The sequence below is a fragment of the Leptodactylus fuscus genome, chromosome 1 (genome assembly GCF_031893055.1).
Source record: "Leptodactylus fuscus isolate aLepFus1 chromosome 1, aLepFus1.hap2, whole genome shotgun sequence".
Lineage (NCBI taxonomy): Eukaryota > Metazoa > Chordata > Amphibia > Anura > Leptodactylidae > Leptodactylus > Leptodactylus fuscus.
Window position 1 is genome coordinate 53,389,763 of NC_134265.1, and position 24,036 is coordinate 53,413,798.

Sequence of the window (24,036 nt, forward strand, 5' to 3'; positions counted from 1 at the left end):
TCTAACTGCAGAAAAAGTGCGACAAAGTGGAAGATGTCACTCAAGTAATGGGGAGTGGAGCTGGGCTGAAGTTAGGGGCCATTATCTAGAGCGGAGAGTGAAGCCCAGGCAGTTGAGGACATGACCCTACAGCCCTTTTCAGCTAATTTTCTTAAGACTAAAACACTGATATTTATTGAACTAGAGCTGCAATGCAGAATAAGAAAGGCATCTTTGGATAGCGTAGAAGCCACCTTACAAGATAAGATCATTATTTTCATACTGATTTTCTTACTGACAGACTCCATCTGAACTGTTCAATTAAATATAAACAAGTGTGAAACACAGCATTTTGTTCTATGTCTTCTTTTCTTATATGTTACAAAGTAATATTGTTACTTCCTCCTGGATTATGCACCCAACCCTGTATCAAGAAAGTAATGTCCATATTGTTCTTAAAACGTACCACGAATAATAACAAATAATATAGATGACTATATGAAACTTTGTAATATGTTTCCATTTTCATTTATCAAGATGAGATAGTTTTTACATAGAAGTCTATGGAGAGGGATAGGCTGCTCGAACAGACATACAACTGCAACTTTTCTAAGCTCTTCTACATCGGGAATAAGAGAGCTCTTCTGATACTGCTATCATTCAAGAGAAAACTCTAGTACTGCACAGAATGCCAACTTTGAAAGCTACATAAGACTCCAAGTGATCTATATCTGGTATAAGAGACAGAATGGTGAAGGGTTCCTCTGTTATATTGGTTGGCCCATAACAGAATATTGGCATACTGATCGCTCAAGCCATAAATTCTTGATCGCTAGACATTTGGCTGATCGCTGGTATACCATACCATACAGCTATATTTCCTCTTGGTCAGACCATCGTAGGCCATCAGTGATATCCTAGCAATATGTTCATCAATGTCTGTCATTCAGAAAACCTCTTTGACTCCAATGACAAGATCTGCACAAAGCTTGCTCTAGTGATTTCCATTGGAGTGTAGACTGAAATCATCTTATGCGTTTTTCTCTTTTTTTATATATGAGATTAGTTGAGAAACTGTTTAAAGTTGTAAGCAAAAACATTTAAAAAAGAAATTTTGTTTTACCCAAATCCAGAAAGTAATCGACAGAGTAGAAATAATCCATATCCTTGGACAAATGAGGAAAGGAAGGCGAAAAATCCATTGACAGACATGCAGATCAGGAGAGATTGCTTCCGTCCTACTTTATCAGCTAGGCCTCCCCAGAAGAACGCTCCAGCCATCATTCCCAGATACACTATGCTGCCTGCAAGGAACAAGGAAATTCAGTTACTGAATAGTCATAGCAAAGTAGTAATGTCCGGCTGTCCAAAAGTGACCCATGAACCATAGGACATATCTATGGACTCTGAGGTTGCATTTTCGTACAGCATTTAGTCACAAGTAGAAAAGCCTAACACACCTGTACATGTACTGCACCCATCATGATGGGGTCATTTCTACAGCCCTATCACTGCAGCCAATCTGAGGAGGCATAGATTTTTTTTAATGCTTACTTGTATAGCGTCCTCATATTCTGCAGCGTTTTACAGACATTGTCAGTTACTGTCCGATTTAGGGCTCACAATCTACTTTCCCTATCAGTATGTCTTTGGAGTGTGGGATTTAACCAGAGTACCCAGAGAAAACCCTCACAAACATGGGGAGAACATAAAAACGCCTTGCAGATGTTGTCCTTGGTAGGATTCGAACCCAAGACTCCAACACTGTAAGACTGCAGAAAGGAGAGTGATAATTCAGTGCACAGTCAGCTTTCCCAGTATGTTCCCTGGTGCTGTAGATATCGGTGACGTTAATTTCAGCAACAATATATCCCCACTATCAGCCTTACAGTCTAGTGTCATCACTGGAGTATGAGGAACGCCCCCTCTGACAGTACTCTTCCATAGTATAGTACTGTCAGGGGGGCACTGGGATGTATACCTGAATTCAGAACCCTGTCGGCTTTCTAGCGGTACATAATACCATATATCTATGAGGACATGAAAGGTCTTCTTTAAAGATCATCAGGGGTCCAACACTCTTGTTTCAAGAGTCTGTGTTCTCTTCAGTACTTACCAAGCACTCTACTGTATATTAATGCTTAAATGAGACTGAACTGTGATCAGGCTGTGTGAGTGATGAACGTGATGTCACATGATCTGTAAAGCGCTGCTGCCAATACAACCAGCTGATCTGTGAGAGTCCCTGGAAACTCGGGAAACCTCTTTAAGACATAAGTATCATAGGTTGGTTCCATTAAAAAAGAGGATTAAAAAAAAACAAAAACAAATGTGAGCTCCTTATTTATTTTTACTATGCCCCTACCAGGCAAAGCATTGCACGAAGTACTAAGTAATATCATCCTGCGTTCCTTGCCTCCCTCCAATGGTCTCCTGGCTGTGAGTCTAGTAACAGAGGTATGGCTGTGGATGTCATCGGCAGTAATAGATTGTACTGTCACACGAGAACCTTCCCGCTAACAGCTGTTTGTTCTGATAAGGAGAATACATATGAGCATAACAGCGAACCGGCAAACCAGCCTCTGTATTAAATGCGCTTTACAGCTTAGTTTTCATGAACGCTATCTATTCCTCTAATATTAGTGCTGTGTATAGTACATCCCACTCACACGACTCCGCTCTCATCCCACGGTTATTGCCGACATCATTTTCTTTTGTTTGCTTTAATTGTCTTTTTATAGTTGATTCTCTCTACAAATGACATCTCCGGTGCCAGACAAGCAATAGACAAAACTTCTGTGAACTGACTCGGCATCTTTTGTCACTCTTCTATACCGTTTGCCCAGTTCTGATATCTTTCACATTGCCAGTGCTCACACAGAAGATGAAACTGATCTATTTAATCCAACCTAATACTGCGGCTAATACTAGATTCTCTTCCCAGAGGCGAAGATTAAAAATCTCATAATGGCATGTCTTTATACTTCTCCGTTTTGTATTCACTTTGAAAAACAAAACCTCAAACTGGATTGAGTCAACAGAGTTAGGGCGGCCGCACGTGGCCATGACATGAGCCCTAAATACTGGTCCAGGTCCTATAACCTAAATAGGAAGTGTGGTACAGTACAACAATAAGGTTGGATTCACACTAGCGTCTGCAGGAGACTCCACCGCTGAATCTGAATGAGGTCGCTATGACGTGGCAGATGGGCTCACACAATTTTCCAAACTGTGTGCTAAGAACCTCACATTTATAACTATAGTTAGTAGAGATGAGCGAACACTGTTCGGATCAGCCGATCCGTACAGCACGCACCCATAGAAATGAATGGAAGCACCTGTGACGCTGACTTTGCCGGCGGCCGGCCGGCGTCACAGATGCTTCCATTCATTTCTATGGAAGCGTGCTGTTCGGATCGGCTGATCCGAACACTGTTCGCTCATCTCTAAGTTAGTAATTCATGTGTAGAAGAGTATCTGAAAATTTTCATTTAAAACTCCAAACTGGAAATATTTAATGCTTCCTCTAAAAATTATCCTGAGTATATAAGTTGTCATCTAATCTACTGGTTCTTTTACTTTGCCTCTATTAATTTAACCTTTAGCTTGACTTAAACGAATATTCCCGCAAGAAACTTTTATTAACTATCAACTGGGTAGATAGCAAATATTACATTGGTTGGGGTCCAAGGACTGCCATTAGACGGGTATATCACTGGCCCAGCCAGTATGACAACTTCATGCACATCCCACTTCAGTACAACACCAGTCTTGCTAAATTCTGCCCCCTATTTATAAATGGAGAAAGTGGTTTTAGAATATTCTGATGATAGACCTGAGTAACTTTAGGGTATGTTCCCATGGCTGAATTGGGAGCAGATTGAGCCTCAAAATCACCTCCAAATTCTGCCTGAAATTTACCTCTCATTTCAATGGGGTGTAGGAGCGTCATGGCTCGGTCTTTAGGTGGATTCTCCCTGATAACGCCCATTGAAGTGAATGGGAGGCAGAAAAATTCCACCTTGCTTGTGCCGAATTTTCAAATTTCATGGTGGATTCCACAGATTCCATGGCAGAATTTGGTTAAGCAGAAAATTCTGCTTCATATTTCTGAAGCTGAATATTTCAGCATGTCTAATTTTATCATGTGAACAAACCCTCAGGGAGGTCTAAGAACAAATCTAACCTAACATACCTGTGTTAATGCCCCCAACCCATAAAATAATACACCATCAGTTGGAGCAAGTTGATCTCAAGTCGGGTTGTAAACAAAACTAAATTGAAGCAGAATAAATGAATCTTTAGAGTGTTTTAGCAGTAAGTTTTTGATGAAGCACTTAGTTGGAGAGAGGGTATTATGTATATAGAAATATGTGACAAGGTGTAGGCTGTACTGTGACAATAACAATCGAGCAGGGAATTCAGCGACTTGGCAAGTGCCGTAATTACACAACCCACATCCGCTGTCAAATTCTGCTTCAAAAATTCTTTTAACATAACAAAGACATTTAGGGTAAAACTGCAGAACACAAACTTCTTAGTTTATCAGAAGTAGAAAATGCTTTGTAAAGTTCCTTTATAGATAAGGAACAAGATGGGAGGATTTTTGTAAAAGCTTTGCTTGCTGAATGATTGTAGAATGAATGATGTCTACCTCATAAGCTATATGTGGCCCTGTCCTTTAAGATCCTTGGGCATATATAAGATGTTTGCGATCCATTATAACCACGTGGCCTTGTTTTCGTAGGTTTGATAATAATGGAATTATAATTTCAATGATTCAATATGGGAGGATACATTTAGTTTATGGTAGGGCATAGACTCCTTTTCTGCAGCCTTTGCTTGGCTTTATTTTACTTGCTGCTCCTTGTATCAGTGTTATATACATGCAGTGAATCTGCGGACAAACTACATTTCCCATGATTCATCTACCTGCTCTCACTCTCTGCAATGAAATCACAGGTAATAAAACACTCCCACATCTAAGGTCTCGTGCTGATGTGACATTTCATTTGTTGGTTGCACTGTTCACAGGGAGCATGCAAACAAAACATCACAGCTGAGATCAATGAATTAAACATAAGTCAATAAATGATGCTGAATTTAAACAGGATATATATTAGCAAGTGTGTTGTATTGCTGCATTCAGGTTTTTTTTGCCCACGTTTTTTAAAAACTGGATAACCCCATTAAGGAATCAAATAATGACCCCCTATTCTCCACTATACCTGAGCTTATACATTAACAAGCAAAGTGCATACTGCTTGGTGCGCCACTCTAATGCACTTCCAATTGCTCCTATATTTCATTGTTTCTAGGGACGAATACCTTTATGGGGTGGACTATGGGGTGGGATATGCCACAATTACACAATATACAATATATACGTAAAAACTCCATATGTTTCTTCTAAGCCTTAGCAGTTAGTGAGGAGTGTAGCAACCTCAGCATGTTCTCTTTAAGCTGGGCAATAACTAAACACGTTAAATAAATAATATACTGTGCCTGGTCTAGGACAGTAAGGGGGTAGATTCCAGTGTCAAAGAAAAGGAGGCAGGAGAAGGATTCCTCATGGTCTAGGACAGTAAAGGAGTTAATTTCAGTATACTTGATAGCAGTGAAGGGGCTAATGTCATTATAACTGCTGGTCTGTTGCAGAATCCCTGCTGGTCTTGGGCAGTAAGACGATTAAGAAGCTCTCATATTCTAGAGTAGCGAAAGGGTTAATGTAAGGATTCCCACATGAGGCAATGGAAGGGTTAATGTGCATACCTGAAGTCCAAGGTTATTCACCACTCCAGACTTCATGGTTGCCCTGGGCATAGGGATTAGTGTAGGAAGGGGATAAAGAGTATTGTGAAGCTATAGCTGTGTGGCACAGTCCTCTCTATGATCAAGCAGAAAAATTCAGGAATGCTCTGCCGGATCAGTATTTGTTGAGTGGGCCTGAGGGCCCTCCTGGCTATGGGGTCTGGCAGCAATTGCACCCTCTGTGATCCTTATATCTATGACACTGTATAATATTCAAACTGCATTGTATGAAACTCCATTGAAGGACTGTGCATCCTCCTTTTCTTGTGGATATTGCATCAATTTTCTGGTGCATTTTGTTTAATACTTGTTAGTTTTTTTCTAATAACAAATTCAATTAGAAACTCGACTATATCTGAATATTGTAAAAGTTGTCTTAAGCTCCGCATATACAAATTTATGGTTAATAACAGTAACAGAGCTGCAAAAGTATAAAAAAAATGTGACCCAGTCTACACATAAACCTATTCCACGTCGTTGTGTGACGTGCTCTGCATACATTCACGACATCAAGGGATTAGAGCTAATTCGGCGGACTGAAATCAGCAGAATTTCCTTTGGCAGTGAGTTCTAATTTTTAGGATTGCAGGTGGTGGATTTTACATGGTAATTGAACTATTACTTTATTTGTGTTCTTGCCAAAAGGGGCCAATATTCTGCTGTAATTGATTCAGTCTCTAATTAAATGTGCTCATTTGTTTTATAATGCCTGGAAGCGCCCTCATCGGTGAAAACCGTGGCACACTTGTCTGCCTCTACGGAGGTATTTTATAGTATACAAGGTTCAGAAACCCAGACCCCGCCGACAGAGTAATTGTATAAAAGCTCTCATGGTAACAATGTTTCTATAGCTCATAACATTGTTTATTTTTGTTACTATGCTTTACCCAGTGAATGGGGTGGAATAGTAAGTGATCTTCTTCCTATGTTCCTCTCTGTCTTAAGATATATAAAGTCTGAGACGCTGTTGCCAAACATAAAGTCATGGTACTGAAGATCAAGTAGGTCACCATATCTGTGTATAGGTTTCAGTGTAATATAATGGTCACCTATGCATTGTAGGTGGAATTTTATTGGCACAGTTTGTTTTCTAGGGTCTTTTCATACGGTAATATGTATGGTGTAAGCAATAAACCCTCAAACACAAGATTATATGACAGATCCGGGTGCTACAGATCCTTAATACTCTGGGGCCAACTTTATCAAGACATCTACGCCATTTTTCTAGCATAGGTGGATGTTAATATAATGCATCATTGTCACATGGCCCTTTCTTGCACCAAAAATGCATTTTTATTTGCACCAAAGATGGAAATGTGGGAAGAGTGGGTTGTAAAGAGGGGTGGGCCTGGCTCAGAGAGGCCAGAACTACACATCACTCGGTGCCTTTATTAACACTGGTGTAGGAAACACCAAACCTAATACATTTTCCCAATATCTGCATCATGATATGGTGCTAAACATGTCCTGTACTCTATGATCCCATAATATATAAAAATCATGGCAGATTATGGGGCCTCATGGAGAGAGACAACAGGCAATAGTACATGGTTGGCACACTTGGTTTGGTTGAGTGTATTTCAATGGGATGATGGGAGTCTATAGACACCTCTGAAAACTGAACATCTTTCCTCCCTGACATACCAAATGAATTGCCCCATATAACGGCACTACTATTGTACTACTGTACTATTACTGAATGAATAAAGCAGTAAAAATCAGAGGCAAAACTTGAAAATCCTGGAACCCAATGCAATGGCCACGCAGATTCTACTGCCTTTAACTTTACTTACATAGGACTGCTGCCTTTACATATAAAACAGGCAACCCTGTGTAACAGAAGAGTATGCTTTAGGCTGAGGCCCCACGTTGTGGAAATGCAGCTTTTTTTTTGTTGCAGATTTTGTTGCGTTTTTTGAACCAAAGCCAAGAATGGCTACATAATGAATGGGAAACATATAGGAAGTTCTTATATTTGTCCCTTCTGCTCAATCCACTCCTGGCTTTGGCTCAAAAAACCACAACAAAATCTTCAATAAAAAAAGCTGCGTTTCCGCAACATGGGGCCTCAGCCTTACATGGAGTGAGAGGCAGCAGTTCTGTGTAAGTCATAGTTTTAGTTTGACATGTTAACTTACATAGGACTGCTGGAGTTGCCATTTTCTGACATCCGGAGCTTTTTTATATTGTTGTGTATGGGGGTGCCTAGGATGTCTTTTTTTGCAGGGACAGATGTACTTTTTAGTATTACTGTTTTGGGAAATTTCTGATGTATTGATCACTTTTTATTAAAGTTTTTATGAGAGGCAAAAGGTGAAAAAAAAGCAATTTGGCATTTTTGATTTCTTTTTTCCCATGCGGCATGGAAGGGCGTTTTCAGACACGGGGATCTGCTTCTGTTTGTTTTTGCTTATTTGTTTTTATTTCAATTCTAGGGAAACGGGGGTGATTTAAATTTTTCGTAGATTTTTTTTATATTTTACAACACTGTTTTTTGTAACCGCCATCTTTAAAGACCCCAAGTCCATTGTAATAGTATCGTGGATGTAGGAAGGGGTTCATATATACAGAGCCCTATTATCATTACATATACTAAATTCCATTCAATTATATGAGCAGTTTATACTATTAAGGCCTACATGCATATGACCATAATGTAGAATAATGACACAAACATGTCAGTAAGTCATCCACAATCAGGAATCGGTAAAAAAAAAAAGAATTGTTTGATCCTCTATACTTGTGTGTGCTGAAAAGGTGGCCAAGAATAAGGCATGCTTCATAATTTGTGGTCCTTTTCTACGGCCTGGACACACGGCCATAAAAACTGTGGACATGTGTATAGGGCTATATGCAAATCTATATAATGACTTGTAAGGGGGCGTTCACACTACCGTTGGTGTCCGATTGCAGTGTCCGTTGCTACTGTCCGTTCAAGATTTTAGCAACGGACACTAGCTGTGTCCGTTACAATTTCCATTCATTTCAATGGGATTTCATCTGTTGTCAGTTTGTGTCCGTTTGTGTCCTTAAGGGTCCGTTAACAACCATGTCCGTTTTTTCAAGCGGACAGAGAAATCACACATGCAGGATTTTTTTGTCCGTTTGAAAAAACGGACAGAAAGTGTCCGTTTTTTTTTTAACATTGAGGTCTATGGGCAACGGACATATAACGAACAGTAACTGATGGCCATCAGTTACAGTCCGTTTTTTTCTGTCCGTTTATTTTCTGCACATGCTCAGAAAGCATAAACAGCAAAAAAGAAAAAACGGACAGTATAAAAAACGGACACCAACTGATGCTAACTGATACTAATGTGTCCGTTTTTTTTAACTGATTCATTAAATGGATCAGTTAAAAAAACGGACACATTAACATCAGTTAGCATCAGTTAGTGTCCGTTAATGTCCGTTTTGATAGGTGTCCGTTTTTTTTCTTTTAAATGGACACCTTCATAACGGACACCAACGGTAGTGTGAACGCCCCCTAAGTCTCCGTACTGCCTATGTAGGCACACACTCTCCCTAATGTGTACGATTATCCCCTGATCCTGGTCTATAGTCTCTCACTCTGCCAAATCAGTATCCCTGTGCTATGCTGAGGAAGCCCAATAGGCCGAAACAGTGCTTTCCATAGCTGGGAATCTGTTCCTTTTGGAATAGAAATACTAATTTGGCAATTAAATCCGCATCATGATAGTAGGCTTATTAACTGAGTCATGCATGATGTTAAGGTTGCTTTCCCTCTAGAGGGCAGCATACAGAGGCACTGTTCTCCTAATTACATCCTGGAGAATAGATTTTCATATTTTTTACCCACAATCCCTAGCGGAGCAGGAATGACTTGTAAGTCTCCGTACTGCCTGTGTAGGCACACACTCTCCTTAATGTGTACGATTATCCCCTGACTATAGGGCTATAGAAATAAACGTGTGCATAGAGTTCTATTGGGAGGCTTTTTTTGGAGGCTGATTTTGAGGTGGATTCAGTGTCAAAATCAGAGCCAAAAAACTCTGTGTGCAAGGCTGCGTTCCAACATACTGGCAGTCACATGTGAACAAAATCCTGCCTGCATGCAGTATAAGATAGATACTTGCATAGTTGTGCGATCATTGGCCTACACAAGTTTTCTACTAATGCAGATGCTGTTATGATAGATCGCAGCCTTATAAACTTCCAGCTTAGGTAGTAGCACATCAAATTTTCCATTGGCTCCAGGGCAGCTGCACACACAATATGTCCATGTATGCACCAAATTTTCTGTCCTGAACATTGTATAGGTAGAGGGACTCTTAGCAATCCAGTTGTCTATGCTGCTAGGAGTTCGTGACTCCCAGAGATGTATTGTCCTGTAGTGATTATAGTATGGAACAGTATGTCATTGACTGGCAGGGACTCCTAGCAGAATAGACAACTGGATTGCTTGGACTCCCTCTTATTGCACACTGTTTAGATTGGGCAATCCGACAGACACATGGACTGAATTTCATGGATGAAACTCAGTTGTGTGAATCTAGGGTTGGTCTAGAAGACTATCAGAGAATCCTCTAAAGGGCCAAGATTCTAACACAGTGACGGGTTCCTACCGTATCTGCAGGAGATAACCCATTTTATAGCGGACTTTGGAGACAATCATTTGCTTCTAGGGTCTATTTCTTATGGGATGATTTACAATATCCAGAGGGTGCTCTGTTTATAGGAAAGTTTCAATGCAATTAAAAGTGGACATGCCCATGCTCTAAGGATGGGCCCTTGGAGGGCTGATCCCTGGTGCGCCACAGTTATCCTGTCTGGTAGACTTAATAAGGTGCTAAGTGAGCCTTGAGATCCAGATGGTAAACAGGCATTTAGAGGTTATTTCCCTGCCTGGTCTTTAAAGGATATACATCAAAGACTTATGGATTAGACTTCTGCTTGTGAACAGTGGCCTCTGGTACTTATGTACTGTATAAATATATGATTTTAATGAATTATTATCATAATTAGATATAATAATATAATTATGTAGATTACAACTTAGTCAACAAAGAGTGAATTAGAAATGATGTGCACAGCTGGCTGGTGAAATCATGTGACAATATCGGGATATATTTCTGTATATGAGGCCATTCTAGTCCAGCTTTATTTATTATATGTCTCTTGAAGGTGTGCCATATCCCGCTGAAATGAAGTTGGCAGCGCGCGGCGCACAGGTGCACAGAATTTATAAAGCAAAATTACCTGGGGAGGAGCCAATAAAATACAACGCCAGCTTAGAGAGGTTGTCCAGTGGGAGAGTCTGTTACTTAGATCCCAGTTCTATACGCCAGATCTGCATTCATTAGACACCAGCATTTAGTGTTTGAGATTAAAAAAAATCTGACTTGCTAAACAAACGTGAGGGACTACATAAGGAAAAGGTCTTTAAATGGGGTAAAATGTGTCATATTGCACCAAAATTTTCTTTTTTGAGATCTGGTTCAAAGTAACATAACTGAAAAGTCACAAGAACGTAAAGCAGTCTAAGGGTGCATGCACACTACGTAACGCCGGGCGTGTATCAGAGCCGTACACGCCGGCATTACAGCAGACTGCCGAACACTTCCCATTCACTTCAATGGGAGCGCTCGTAACAGCGGCGTTTACGAGCGCTCCCATTGAAGTGAATGGGAAGTGTTCGGCAGCCCTGCTGTAACGCCGGCGTGTACGGCTCTGATACACGCCCGGCGTTACGTAGTGTGCATGCACCCTAAAGATACAAAAGATGTATCAGCCAACATCAGTCACTGTGATAAATCTGGTGTATTTTCAGACTGCCTAAGTTTACACTTTCGCACTATTAGTAAATGTAGGCTGTGAGTATAATTGAGGTTTGGGGGAAGGATTAAATACACTGATCCCAAACGCTACACAGTATAATACATAGAGATAAATAATGGACATTATTTCAACGGAACAAAAGCTACATTGTATTAAAATAGTCACTAACTTTCAGACAACTTATGTGGCATTCACACTTGCTCCTTGTACCTGTCCTCCGTGATTCCGCCTAAATCCCAGGAAAAACTGTTTGGGGATGGCTTGCCGGCGGTCAGCTTAAAAACCCATTAGTTTCAATGGATTTTTAACCACTTCAGTACCGGGCCAATTTGTGGTCCAGGACCAGACACATTTTAGGTTTATTTTGTATGTGCGGTTTTGAGGTCTGTAACATTTTTCCCATATGTCTCAGTCAACTAATTTTTGCGTCTTTTTTCAGGGACACATAGGGCTTTATTTTTATGTTGTTTTTATTTTCGAATGTGTTTTAAGTTTTTTTTATATCCGGGAAAATATAAACATAATAGGAGGAAAATTGTGTCTCGTTTTCAATTTTTTTTTTTTTTTATTTAATAACACAAAGTGTCACTGAAAAAGTTTATAAAATAATTTTTCCTCTCCGTTACGGTAATTTTTATTTTGTATGGTATCATCGGGGGTGGGGCTATAACCTTTAATAACGGCGTTTTATTAGCGTATTATTATTTTTTTATTATTATTTTATTTAAATTTTTTAAAACTTTATTATATTTAATTATTTTTTCAGATTCTGTCCTCATAAGGTGATAAGAGACCTTTGGGGACATCTGATCACTTTTTTTGTACTGGAGGTTGATTTCTCCTATAACTGGAGTTGGTACATTTAGCCTCAGTTGCAGGAGGAATACAGCCTCCTGCACGCTGTATACACAGCTTACTGAGCTGATCTGGGCCCTGTAGGACCCAGCAGCTCTTGCAAGACGCTGCTCCCGGCGGATCACGTGACTGCCGGGTCAGAGGAGCATCATGGCGGCGCCCATAGCTGTGTATACAGCGCTCATTGAGCACTGTATACACAGCGATCGAGAAGGCAGGGAAGGGAATAAACCTTCCCTGTTTTCTATCTGGGAGCTCAGGCTGAAGTTACAGCCAGCTCCCAGCTTCAGTAGCTGCACGATCTCTGTGCAGCTGCTGTGTTCTGACTGGATGTACCGGTACGTCCTGTCAGAACTAGGCAACCACTATCCGGACGTATATACTCTATGGGCGGTCCGGAGGTGGTTAAAGCAAACTGCTGGTGTCCGTCTGCAGCCTCTCCGCTGCAAAACCTTGGGGTTTTTTTTGCACACATGCAGGTCTTTGTGTCCATGCAAAAAAAAAAAAAAAAAACGGTTTCACAGCAGAGAGGCTGTATACGGGCACAGGCGGTTTGCTGTAATAACTGAAATGAATGGGTTTTTAAACTGACTGCCGGCAAGTCATCTGCAAGCAGTTTTCCAAGGAATTAGGCAGAATCATGGCAGACAGACAGCGACACAAGTGTAAATGCCACATTAGCCTCATTTAATAGATCATGTGATTCTGGACAAAAAAGTAATATGTAATGTTTATTTCAAAATATTGTTGTTGTTTTTTTGCTTAAAAAGCCTCTACATTCCTGTCACTAGATGTTTCCCTTCTAGCTAATTTGCTGTTCTCTCGCTGTTACTAGAGAAGTTCAGTCCTTAGCTATCTTCAAAATCAATGATGTGTAGACAGTGTGTAAAGGGAGGAGGGACTGTACTCACATCACACAGTGAATGTAGACAGGAGCAGATGGTCTCCTCACAGCATCTACACATCTGCACACAGCAAAGAGTGTTTCAACCTCTACAACCGTGGGGAAAGCTTACTGTGCACTTGTATATACTAAAGACTAGCTGCTTGTAGTATCATTGATAGGATATTAGAAAGTAAGCAGTGCTCATAGCGTTCTCATTCCCTGTGTTAGGGATCTTTTTAGTTGCATTATAACCTATAGTTGTAGTCCAGTGTCCCTGGATCTCCTATATTTTGGTTACTGGACTTGCTTGTTTTACAGTGACTCCTGGAAGATTTACATGTGTAGAAATCACTAGTAGTTGTGGTTATGGATAAGCAAGGGAGCAGACTGGTACTTGTACAACCTCCTAACGTAAAATGTGTGGCCGCCATAATGGAGCCAATATTAGCAGAAAAACTGATAAGACACCATGTATGAAGTCATATCTAGACAGAGAACAGACTGCCCTGTAAGATCCTGCAAATAATTTTCATGAAAGCTTAGTTAAAAAGCAAGCTTTAAATCAAGTTTTCTCCTTTCGGCTCGTTCACATCTGTGCCCGATCTCTGTCTGTCGGGATTACGTCTTCTGCAGACAGAAGACGGAAACCTGACAGACCGTCTCCGGCCGTGAGCACCCGTGAGCATTTTATGCTCTCCACGGCGAAACCGTTTTTTTTTTTGGCAGACAGACAGCGGCACAAGTGTAAATGCCACATTAGCCTAATTTAATAGATCATGTGATTCTGGACAAAAATGTAATATGTAATGATTATTTCAAAATATTGTTGTTGCTGATACCCATTTTTTGGTCCGGAATCTGAGATGGCCTCCGCGTCAAATTCTGGACCAAAAATCCCCCTCTGAACAGATAGAATACATGGGTGTAGAGTCTCCTCATATGATTGAGACATGGATGGAGACAGAGCGTCTGCCTCGTATATGTGTCCATCTGTGAAATGATCCGGGTCTAAAGAGAGATGAGAGATTGTAAAGTGGTAGAGAATGGCACTGTGGGTGTTAAATAGGAAGCTAGGTGCCACAGAGATCTGTAGGAGGGTGGAAGTAAGTGTGCCTTAAAGAAGCTAATACTGAGCTGCAGTAGAGGTCCCGAGCTGGAGGCTCTTTAGACATAGCCAAAGCCTGTTATATACCCCATTTGCAGGAAGGTCTACAAAGGCTGTATGTACTCATCCACACTATAAATAATTAGTAACCACAGATTTTGTGGCCTATGTGAAGGTTTGTTATGAAAGCATAAGTCCCATTTACCCATAATTAGAGTTGAGCGATCGGGATTGGAAATGTTCAGATTCCAATCGGCTTGGCTACTGGCCAATCATTGTGGGAAAAGCTATAGTATCAGATGAGCGAGTACTATTTGAAACTACCGTTACCCATAGAAATGAATGAAAGCGGCCGGCAGGCAGACTTTGCCGGCGTCCGGCCGTTTAACCCCCTGCATGCCGGCTGCGTCCATTCATTCCTATGGGAGCTTACTACTCTTCTGTTTCCTGCCTGCTGTGTCGTATACTCGGCTCTGCTACATCTCAGATGTAGTAGAGCTGAGTATACGGTAAAACAGGGATGAAGCAGAAGAGTGGCAGGCTGCGGTAAATCACTCTGTGCTGCACTGCTGTGAGGACGACAAGGCACTTGCCATATAATAAGCCATGGCGAGTGATAGATACTACTGTACATTGACTTGTCTATCTACTCTTCTGCTTCGTCCCTGCTTTACCGTATACTCAGCTCTGCTACATCTGAGAGAGTATACAGTAAAGCAGGGACGAAGCAGAAGAGTAGATAGGCAAGTCAATGTACAGTTATGGAGATGTAGTAGAGTCCAGTATATGGCACAGCAGGGAGGAAACAGAAGAGTAGATAGTATCTATCTACTCGCGAACTTCGCTCAACTTACCTGCACAGATCCATTAACATGTCTTCAGATCGTCCTGCATGAGACGTGAGTGATGCACTCACGTCTCCCCGCCCACACTCTCCTAAGCCACAACAAGCCCTACCTAATCCCATCATCTCTAACACTAGCCTAGGGAGGTGGGGGCGCGCAAGGCACTCTGAAGGCATGTCAATGAGAGAGGACCGGCCTGAGAACAATGGGGAGTGGCAGCGGATCTGTGCAGGTAAGCGGACACCAGGGGGGCTAAATAGCCTGGGGATTTTTTTAAAATCACTACACAGCGTGGAGTCCAAATATTGAAACAATTTTTGGACTCCATGCTGTGTAGTGAATAGGATCATTTTAAAATCCAATCTTCAATTATTAAAAAAAATCCCACTGACTTGGATTAGGATCGGAATTGGAATTGGGATCGGGTTCGAATGGAAAATGATCAGAAATCAGATTTTAAAAACGATCCTGAAATTTCAAGATCGGCTCAACACTACCCATAATGAACGCTAATCGTCTATTGAACTATGTAAATATGTTTTCATGCAACCACCTTGAGTATTACATCAAGTCATCAGAAATTATTTGTGTTATTGCACTTTTAACCCCTTAAGTATACAGCCAGGTAGACAATCTGTGTATGTTTTTTCACGATTGCATTATCATAAACCATAACCTTAAACCTTAACCTTAAACCATAAACTTTTTATTATTCTATCATGTGGCTGTTTTAGGTCTTATTTTTGAAGATAAATTATACTTTTCAATGGCATTATTTGTTGATTAAATTTCACTAACTCTTCGAGGGCAAGAGACCGAAAAAAGTCTCCAACAGAGGCAATGTTTTTCCTTAAAGGGATCCTATGATTAGATACACTTTTTTTCTGACTAACACATAGTAATAGCCTTAAGAAAGGCTATTCTTCTCCTACCTTTAGATGTCTTCTCCGTGCTGCCATTCAGTAGAACTTTGGTTTTTCTTCAGTATGCAAATGAGTTCTCTCGCAGCACTGGGGGCGGGATCCGATGATTGGATCCCTTTACTAATTTCACCACTCGCTATACGCATAAATTCCACGACTGTCAGTCAGTATGGTTATGGCAATACCACATTTCCATCATCAGACCTTACACAGGCTTTTTTTCATTGCCAACATCCTGGGGTATATGCAACTTTTTGTTACATATTTTTAAGGCTAATTGACAGTATTTCTGGGGTTGTATCTTTAGATTTTATGGTCGAGAGTTAAGGGAAGACATGAGGGAGGAACTATTGTCAGGAACCTCTGAGATGCCGTGGTCTCTGATCTTAGACAATGGTGTGGGAATGTGTCGCTTATCTCCACACCATTCCATACTGCTCTTTTCCATATATTAGTATCTAGGTGATATATTCCCTTTAAGAGCATCCTGAGCCACCTCTATAATGCCATGAGATGATGTTGACTCGCATTGTGCCAAGGTTCTGTAATCATATTATGTGTAAAGTTTCTCTTGCCTCTTAATACCTTGTGGCCATGGAGGACACGCTCCTGCTGTGACTGCCCTCACTCATCTGACTTCTCTGCAGACTGAAGCGCTTTCCTGCTGTGATAATGATAAAGGCAAGCTGATGAATCTATTTCACCGAACAGAACTGCCTTCTAAGTACAATTTCTGTGCTATCCTATTGCCATGAAAACAAAGATATCTTAGACAATGAATTTCTCTTTATCTTCTGAGTGCAATATTGAGTGAGTCCATCAAATCAAGCGAAGTGAAATGAAATTCAGACGTGCAAAAAAATATCTACCTGGCAAACAAGAAAATATTGTTATGCTTCATCTAGATCCTCACAGAGGCAGAACCGCATTGGACTGAGTGATGACAATTTTTATTTCCATAAATTACTGTCAGAGTGATTTTCTCATGTTTTCCTCTTGTCCACATACCACACTACTTGAGATCAGTCAGAGGGAACAATGCGGCAGAACAAGTGTTGACCGTATTAAAAATGTTCCATCCACTGCGTAATTTCTGGTTCTACTGATATTTTACAGGACAGTATTAAAAGGCAAAATCATGGCAAATACTATGGTACATGTCACAATTATTGTATACACTATTCACAATTGACTTTAGGTTGGGTATGCACATTGGGATTAAGTAGTGTTTTTGTGACTTTTTGGCCTTTTCAGCCAAATGTTTGCTGTAGTCAGAGCAAACTAAGAATAGGTAGGCAGTAAGGTGGAGATAACTAGGAGAAGGAAAACACATTCCCAAACCATGACGTCCATGTACAGCATAGCGGGAAAGTGGACTAAGACCATCAGCTGCAGCATCTAAAATCACAGACTGCAGCATCTAACCCTTGGTTCACATCTGTGTTTGGTAATCCATTTGGGGAGTCTGCATGGGGACCCCCCGAACGGACTACCGAAGCATATGCAGTGAAAGCACAAAGACCCCATAGACTATAATGGGGTCCATGTTCTCGCCGCGAGATTTCCACACGAATCATGCGGACATGAAAGTAGATTGTGAAGTACTTTCCTGACCGCACGTTCCCTGCGGAGATCTCGCGGCAAACACAAGGATGGTATTATAGTCGACATTTACATAGTTATCCAGCTCACCATATCAACGTCCATAAACAGAGAACCAAATCCAGGAAGCAGGGAAACCTTTTAGGTTTTACAAAGGCCTTTGTATGCTGAATCCCTAGTCAATATGTGACTTTTTTTTATTTGGGAATGAAATAAAAGTTAAATTTTATTGCACCGTACATGTTTGGATCTTTTGGATATTGGAACCACAGTTGAAGCTGGAATTTTACTACAGTTATGCCTGCGATATTATAGTCTATAGCAGGGGTCCTCAAACTGCGGCCCGCGGGCCACATGCGGCCCGCCAAGCACTTCTGTCTGGCCCTGCCGACAACGCTGACAAGCGTGCATTTATAATGAAGCTCCTGGGGAGCTCGGGCCAGGCCATGGAGCGCACTTCACTTTACCTATTGGAGGGCACCGCTCCCGATGTCTGTGCGACATGCTCTACCTCCGGCCCACTGTTTAAAAAGTTTGAGGACCCCTGGTCTATAGGGTCCGTGTGCTTTCACTGGCACACTGCTTGTCAGTGCATTTGGTATTCCATTCGGGCGGTCCTCATACGGACTTCCCCGAACGGATTACCAGCACAGATGTGAAGGAGGCCTAAGAGGTTACTGTGAATATTTGACCCCTCATAGCCCCTCTGTGCCAAAACAATAAAAAAAAATCTAAAGAAATATATTATATTGAGTTGCTCCCCTTTGCAGCCTGAACAGTTTTCACTCTTTCTATAACGTTCTCTATAAGAAAAAGAGCATTTTGAAGTTAGATACTGATGTTGAACAAGAGGGCCTGGCTCGTAATCTCCAGTCTAATTCATCACAAAGACATTCCATGGGGTTGAGGTCAGGGTTCTGTACGGGCCAGTCAGTTGCTTCTGCAGCAAAACCCCCCACCCATGCTGTCATGTACGAGAAGTCCTAGCACATGGCACAGGTGTAGCATTCAGAGCTGAACTCACTTCACTCGATCAATCTTGCATTCATCCTTCACTCAGGCTTCAAAAATTGCACCCCAACACATTCCACGCATCCCAAATACACGCTGCCACCATCACAGACTTGGCTCAGCGGAAACATCACTTACATATACATGTATCTCTCCAACAGTCAGACACACACACCTCATGACATGGGCACGCTGAACGCCATGACACTCTGTGTGCCCATGTCATTGCTGAGGCCTAATCAATATACATATATAATCATTAAAACCTTCCAACTCTGTACAAAATATATCATATATCAGATATAGCAGAGGCTATGAGCATATCGAAAGAACGTGTTTGCCGCCACATGTCAGTACCAAAGCTTTCTGGCTGATGTTTTGGTCACATTTGTATGTTGGTTGTGCTTTAACACTTGTGGTAGCCTGAGATGGACTCTACAACCCACACAAGTGGCTCAGGTAGTGCAGCTCATCCAGGATGGCACATCAATGTGAGCTGTGGCAAGAAGGTTTGCTGTGTCTGTCAGTGTAGTGTCCAGAGGCTGGAGGCGCTATCAGGAGACAGGCCAGTACACCAGGAGACATGGAGGGGCACAAACAGTTAGAAACCGACTCCATGAGGATGGTATGAGGACCCAAGGTCCACAGATGGGGGTTGTGCTCACAGCTCAACATCATGCAGGATGCTTGGAATTTGCCACAGAACACCAGGATTGGCAACTTTGCCACCAGCGCCATGTGCTCTTCACAGATGAAAGCAGGTTCACACTGAGCACATGTGACAAATGTGACAGAGTCTGAAGACGCAGTGGAGAGAAATCTGCTGCCTGCAATATCCTTCAGTGGTTTGGCAGTGGGTCAGTAATGGTGTGGGGTGGCATTTCTTTGGAGGGCCACACAGCCCTCCATGTGCTCGCCAGAGGAAGCCTGACTGCCATTAGGTATCGAGATGAGATCCTCAGACCCCTTGTGTAACCATATGCTGGTGTGATTGGTCCTGGGTTCCTCCTAATGCAGGACAATGCCAGACCTCATGTGGCTGGAGTGTCAACAGTTCCTGCAAGATGAAGGCATTGAAGCTATGGACTGGCCCGCCCGTTACCCAGACCTGAATCCGATTGAGCACATCTAGGACATCATGTCTTGCTCCATCCACCATCACATTGCACCACAGACTGTCCAGAAGTTGTCAAAATGCTTTAGTCCAGGTCTGGGAGGAGATCCCTCAGGAGACCATCCGCAACCTCATCAGGAGCATGCTCAGGTGTTGTAGGGAGGTCATACAGGCACGTGGAGCCCACACACACTACTCAGCCTCATTTTCACATGTTTTAAGGACATTACATCAAAGTTAGATCAGCCTGTGGTGTGTTTTTTCACTTTAATTTTGGGGGTGACTCCAAATCCAGGCCTCCATTGGTTAATAAATTTGATTTCCATTGATGATTTTTGTGTGATTTTGTTGTCCTCACATTCAACTTTATACAGAACAAAGTATTCAATGAGAATATTTCATTCATTCAGATCTAGGATGTGTTATTTGAGTGTTCCCTTTGGGGTTTTTTTTAGCAGTGTATGAACCCTTTTTTTTAAATAAAATCCTTGGTACCCCATACACCAACTCACCATCTTTACTTCTGGACTAAGCACAAGGCTGCCATAAACTCCACCACATCGCTCTGTTCTACCGTCTGTTAATAGTACCATAATACTTTAATTTTTCTTGTGAGAAGCCTCTATTGGCAGCATTTAAGGACATTTAAGGACATGCCTCTATACTCCAATATTGCTGTGGGGAGCCATGATTTAAGGTATAGGAATCAATAGATGGGACTTTAAATAAGGAATATTTGGGGATAATTGTCTCCCACCCCTTGCCTGGCATTACCAATGATATGCCATTACTATTCTGCAGCAGAAGAAAAAACTGGAGGCAGTTAATGCTGCTGGATCAGCAGGTGTGCAAAGCCTTGGTACAATCCCGAAAGGGGTTATGATAAGTCTCCGCTGAATCATGTACCTGTCTGTCTCTGCTTGGCTCACAGAATGCCAGCTAAGCTGACACATCTGACCTGCGGGGAGAGACGGGAAGCTGATCTGACAAGGGACACCTGCTTGCCAGTGATGAAGCGCTGCTATAATCTTTTCTCTAGTGCCTGTTTCTGCTGAAGTGCATCAGTGAAAAATTGGACAGATGTCTGGAGAATACAGATTGTCTAAATGAAAGAATGAGACGTTCAACAGCAAACATGTACATGTGCCATGGAACAAATATCATTTGTAATGGTAAAAGGACAGGTTCTTGTCATGGGATTGTTTAATTGACCAAAGCTTCAAAGTTGTTTTCACGCTGTCAAATTGATATTGATCATGTGTAGCCACACGAAATATGGGGTGGGGTCAAAAATTCAGTAGACTGCTAAAAATTGGAAAGGCTGAAGCCGCGCATTGAGGAAACTCCATGGCAAAACAACGCTGCATTTTACATAACCTGCAAAGTGGATGAGATTCTAGATAATCTCATCCAGACATGGCAGAGAATATACCTATAGGGAGACCATCAGCATTTCTGCAAGTATAATTGACATGCTGCGATTTCCAAAAATGCGACAGTTTTGGAAATCGCAGCCTATCCACTGCAGTTATTTTTCTGGGATGAAATCTATATGAAAGTTTATTAGGTCACCCCTAAATGCAGTTTTCAATCTACATAACTTGATGTAATTCATCTTAGTTCTTGTATAAGGCCAATATCTTGAGTTTGTTCTCCTACTTTTAAACATCTTTGTGGTTTATTACATTTAGTAAAATAAATATAAGCTTTGAGTTACAGAATATGGATAATGCATTAAATGCTATTACTTTGTTCTACGTGATGAGATGAAAATGTCTTCATGAAATAACATGAGAGGGACAATGAAGAAATGTGAGTTTGGGAAAACCGGCTCCTGTTCCACATTGCATATGGACTATAATCATAAAACCACCTATTAGCAGTGGTTTCTTGGAACTTTGGGGTTCCTCAAATGATTGATGGGTGCTACTCCGCTGATTCCAGTACAGTTGGAATATTCTTTCTATCCCCAACGGTTCCTGAGCAAAAGTTGCAGTGAGTTTTGGTTCTAGATACACTATTCAAGCTCTGTAATGTCAGAAGGGGGGTGTCAGGCAGGGGGTGTGATTCAGAGCTCCAATCAGAGGCAGCCGGTCAGAGCACCAATCAGAGGCGACCATTGTCAGAGCTCAGAGTCACACCCCTTGTCTGCTCCTGCCTGACACCACCCACTTGACAGTACAGAGCCTAAATAGTATATCAGGCACCCAAACTAACAGCACTGATTGCTCAGGAACAGTGGGAGAAAATTCCAACTGTGCCAAGATTAGTGGAATAGCTCAGCCAAGTACTGTGACCTTATTGTTTATAGGGTCATCTACCTGCACTCAATATCTTTAGTACTGGCAGTGCATGTTTTTACAGCTTCGTCTTATTCATTTGAAAGGGGTGTGTATGCAATACCATGAGCCAACAATACTACATACTAGGCAGTCAATTTGCAGGTAAAGAAAGAAAAAAAATGAAGATGCTGAAGTGCTTGGCCATGGATCCATCAAACAGCAGGCCGCTGGTGTGCTAAGAGTCAGACACAATGTGATACTGATGAGCAGTTCTAATGAAAAGTCATCAAGATTCTAATTCTAAAATTCACCTTTACTGAAATTAAAGGCTAATTATGTTTATCTAAGATAAATATTATTCTGAAATTATTTAAACATAGTGACACATTAAATGATATTAAATACTGTGGTCGGTTAATACTAATATCAATTAGTAATGATATATTATATTAAATTAGAGAATAAAATAATATATTTAATTAGATTACATATATGTATTTTACAGGTGACGGCAAGAAAATATGTTTTCCTTTCAAGAGAAAAGACGAGATTCGTGTCCCACATGAATTGCTTGGTAAATGATTGTATGCAAATATCTTGGCTTATTAATATGTAGTTGATAGATTGTCAACATGAATTATCCAAATTGCTCTGTGGTATCAGACAGTGAGTGACAGTAAATGGGTGAAGTAAATCACTTCATTACTAAACACTTCTCCCATCACATATCAAAAAAGTACGTACATTATAGCTGAGTATGCTTAAAGTCTTGCATCTATATTTTAATAAGGAATCAAATGCACAGTACACTGACAAGCAAAAGGGTAACATTGTTTTGAACCTTTGACTTTTAGGCTCCATATCTCAGCATCCACTACAGCTTCCAACATGAGACTACCATCATTGTATATCAATCATCTTGGCTATCTCATACAGAAATATAATTTGCAACTATTTAGCATATGATTAGTTATGCAGATTCTTGAAATGTAACTGCATTGTTACTGTTTTGCTCCTGGTTGTGGAAAAAATCTTTTTCTTCTTGTATACTACGAATTACAACCTGTTCTCACATTCCCTATAGTTCAGGGTTATTAGGTTGATTTCCAAGCGAATTCATTGGTTCAAAACAAGGATTAACCATTAAGAAAATTTCCCAAGAAAAGAGAAACAGCATCATCCAGCTCATTGATAGCGGACTCTCGGCCATGAAAGTTACCAAACTGCATCATGTGAGTGCCGCAACAGTTGGAAGAATACAAAATGAAGTCCGTCCATCCATTCAAAAGCCAAGAGGTGTACGTCCAAGCAAAATGTCGGAGTCAACAAGTCGGCTCATTATAAGGTCTAATAGTTCTGGTGCAACAAACATGGATTTGCGTTACAAAAGTCTGGAATGGTGACTTGAAAAAAGGCGAAGATGCCTTGAGACTTCAATATCATCTTAAGAAGCATCGGCTTGAGTTTGCAAAAAAGTATGAAAAGTGGATAGTACCATGTTTCTTTGAACATAAGACAGGGTCGTATATTTTTTATCCTATAAAAGGGCTAGGGCTTATTTTCGGGTTAGGTCTTAATTTTTTCCATGAATAACAATCACATATTTTATCACTTTATTTCACTTTTGATTTTTTCTCCGCTACGGCATTCACCATAAAGGAAACCCTTTTTTATATGATGTAGACTGGGCATTTTCTAACACAAGCATGCCTAATTTATATGTGTTTCCAAGTAAATTTTTAGTTTTATATGTATTCTAGTGAAAGTTGGGGGGGAGGGGCTTGAACTTTTAATTAAATTTTTTTTAAAATCTTTTTTAATTCA

General features: G+C 41.0%; 1 protein-coding gene across 1 annotated transcript in view; it reads right to left on the reverse strand.

Annotated features, from left to right (window-relative positions):
* Window positions 1-24,036, reverse strand: part of SV2C (synaptic vesicle glycoprotein 2C) — a 143,563-nt gene that overhangs the window by 84,465 nt on the left and 35,062 nt on the right. The window contains exon 3 of the mRNA XM_075270604.1: window positions 1,103-1,283. Coding sequence (XP_075126705.1) covers window positions 1,103-1,283 — 181 coding nt within the window. The remainder of the gene's footprint in view (window positions 1-1,102; window positions 1,284-24,036) is intronic.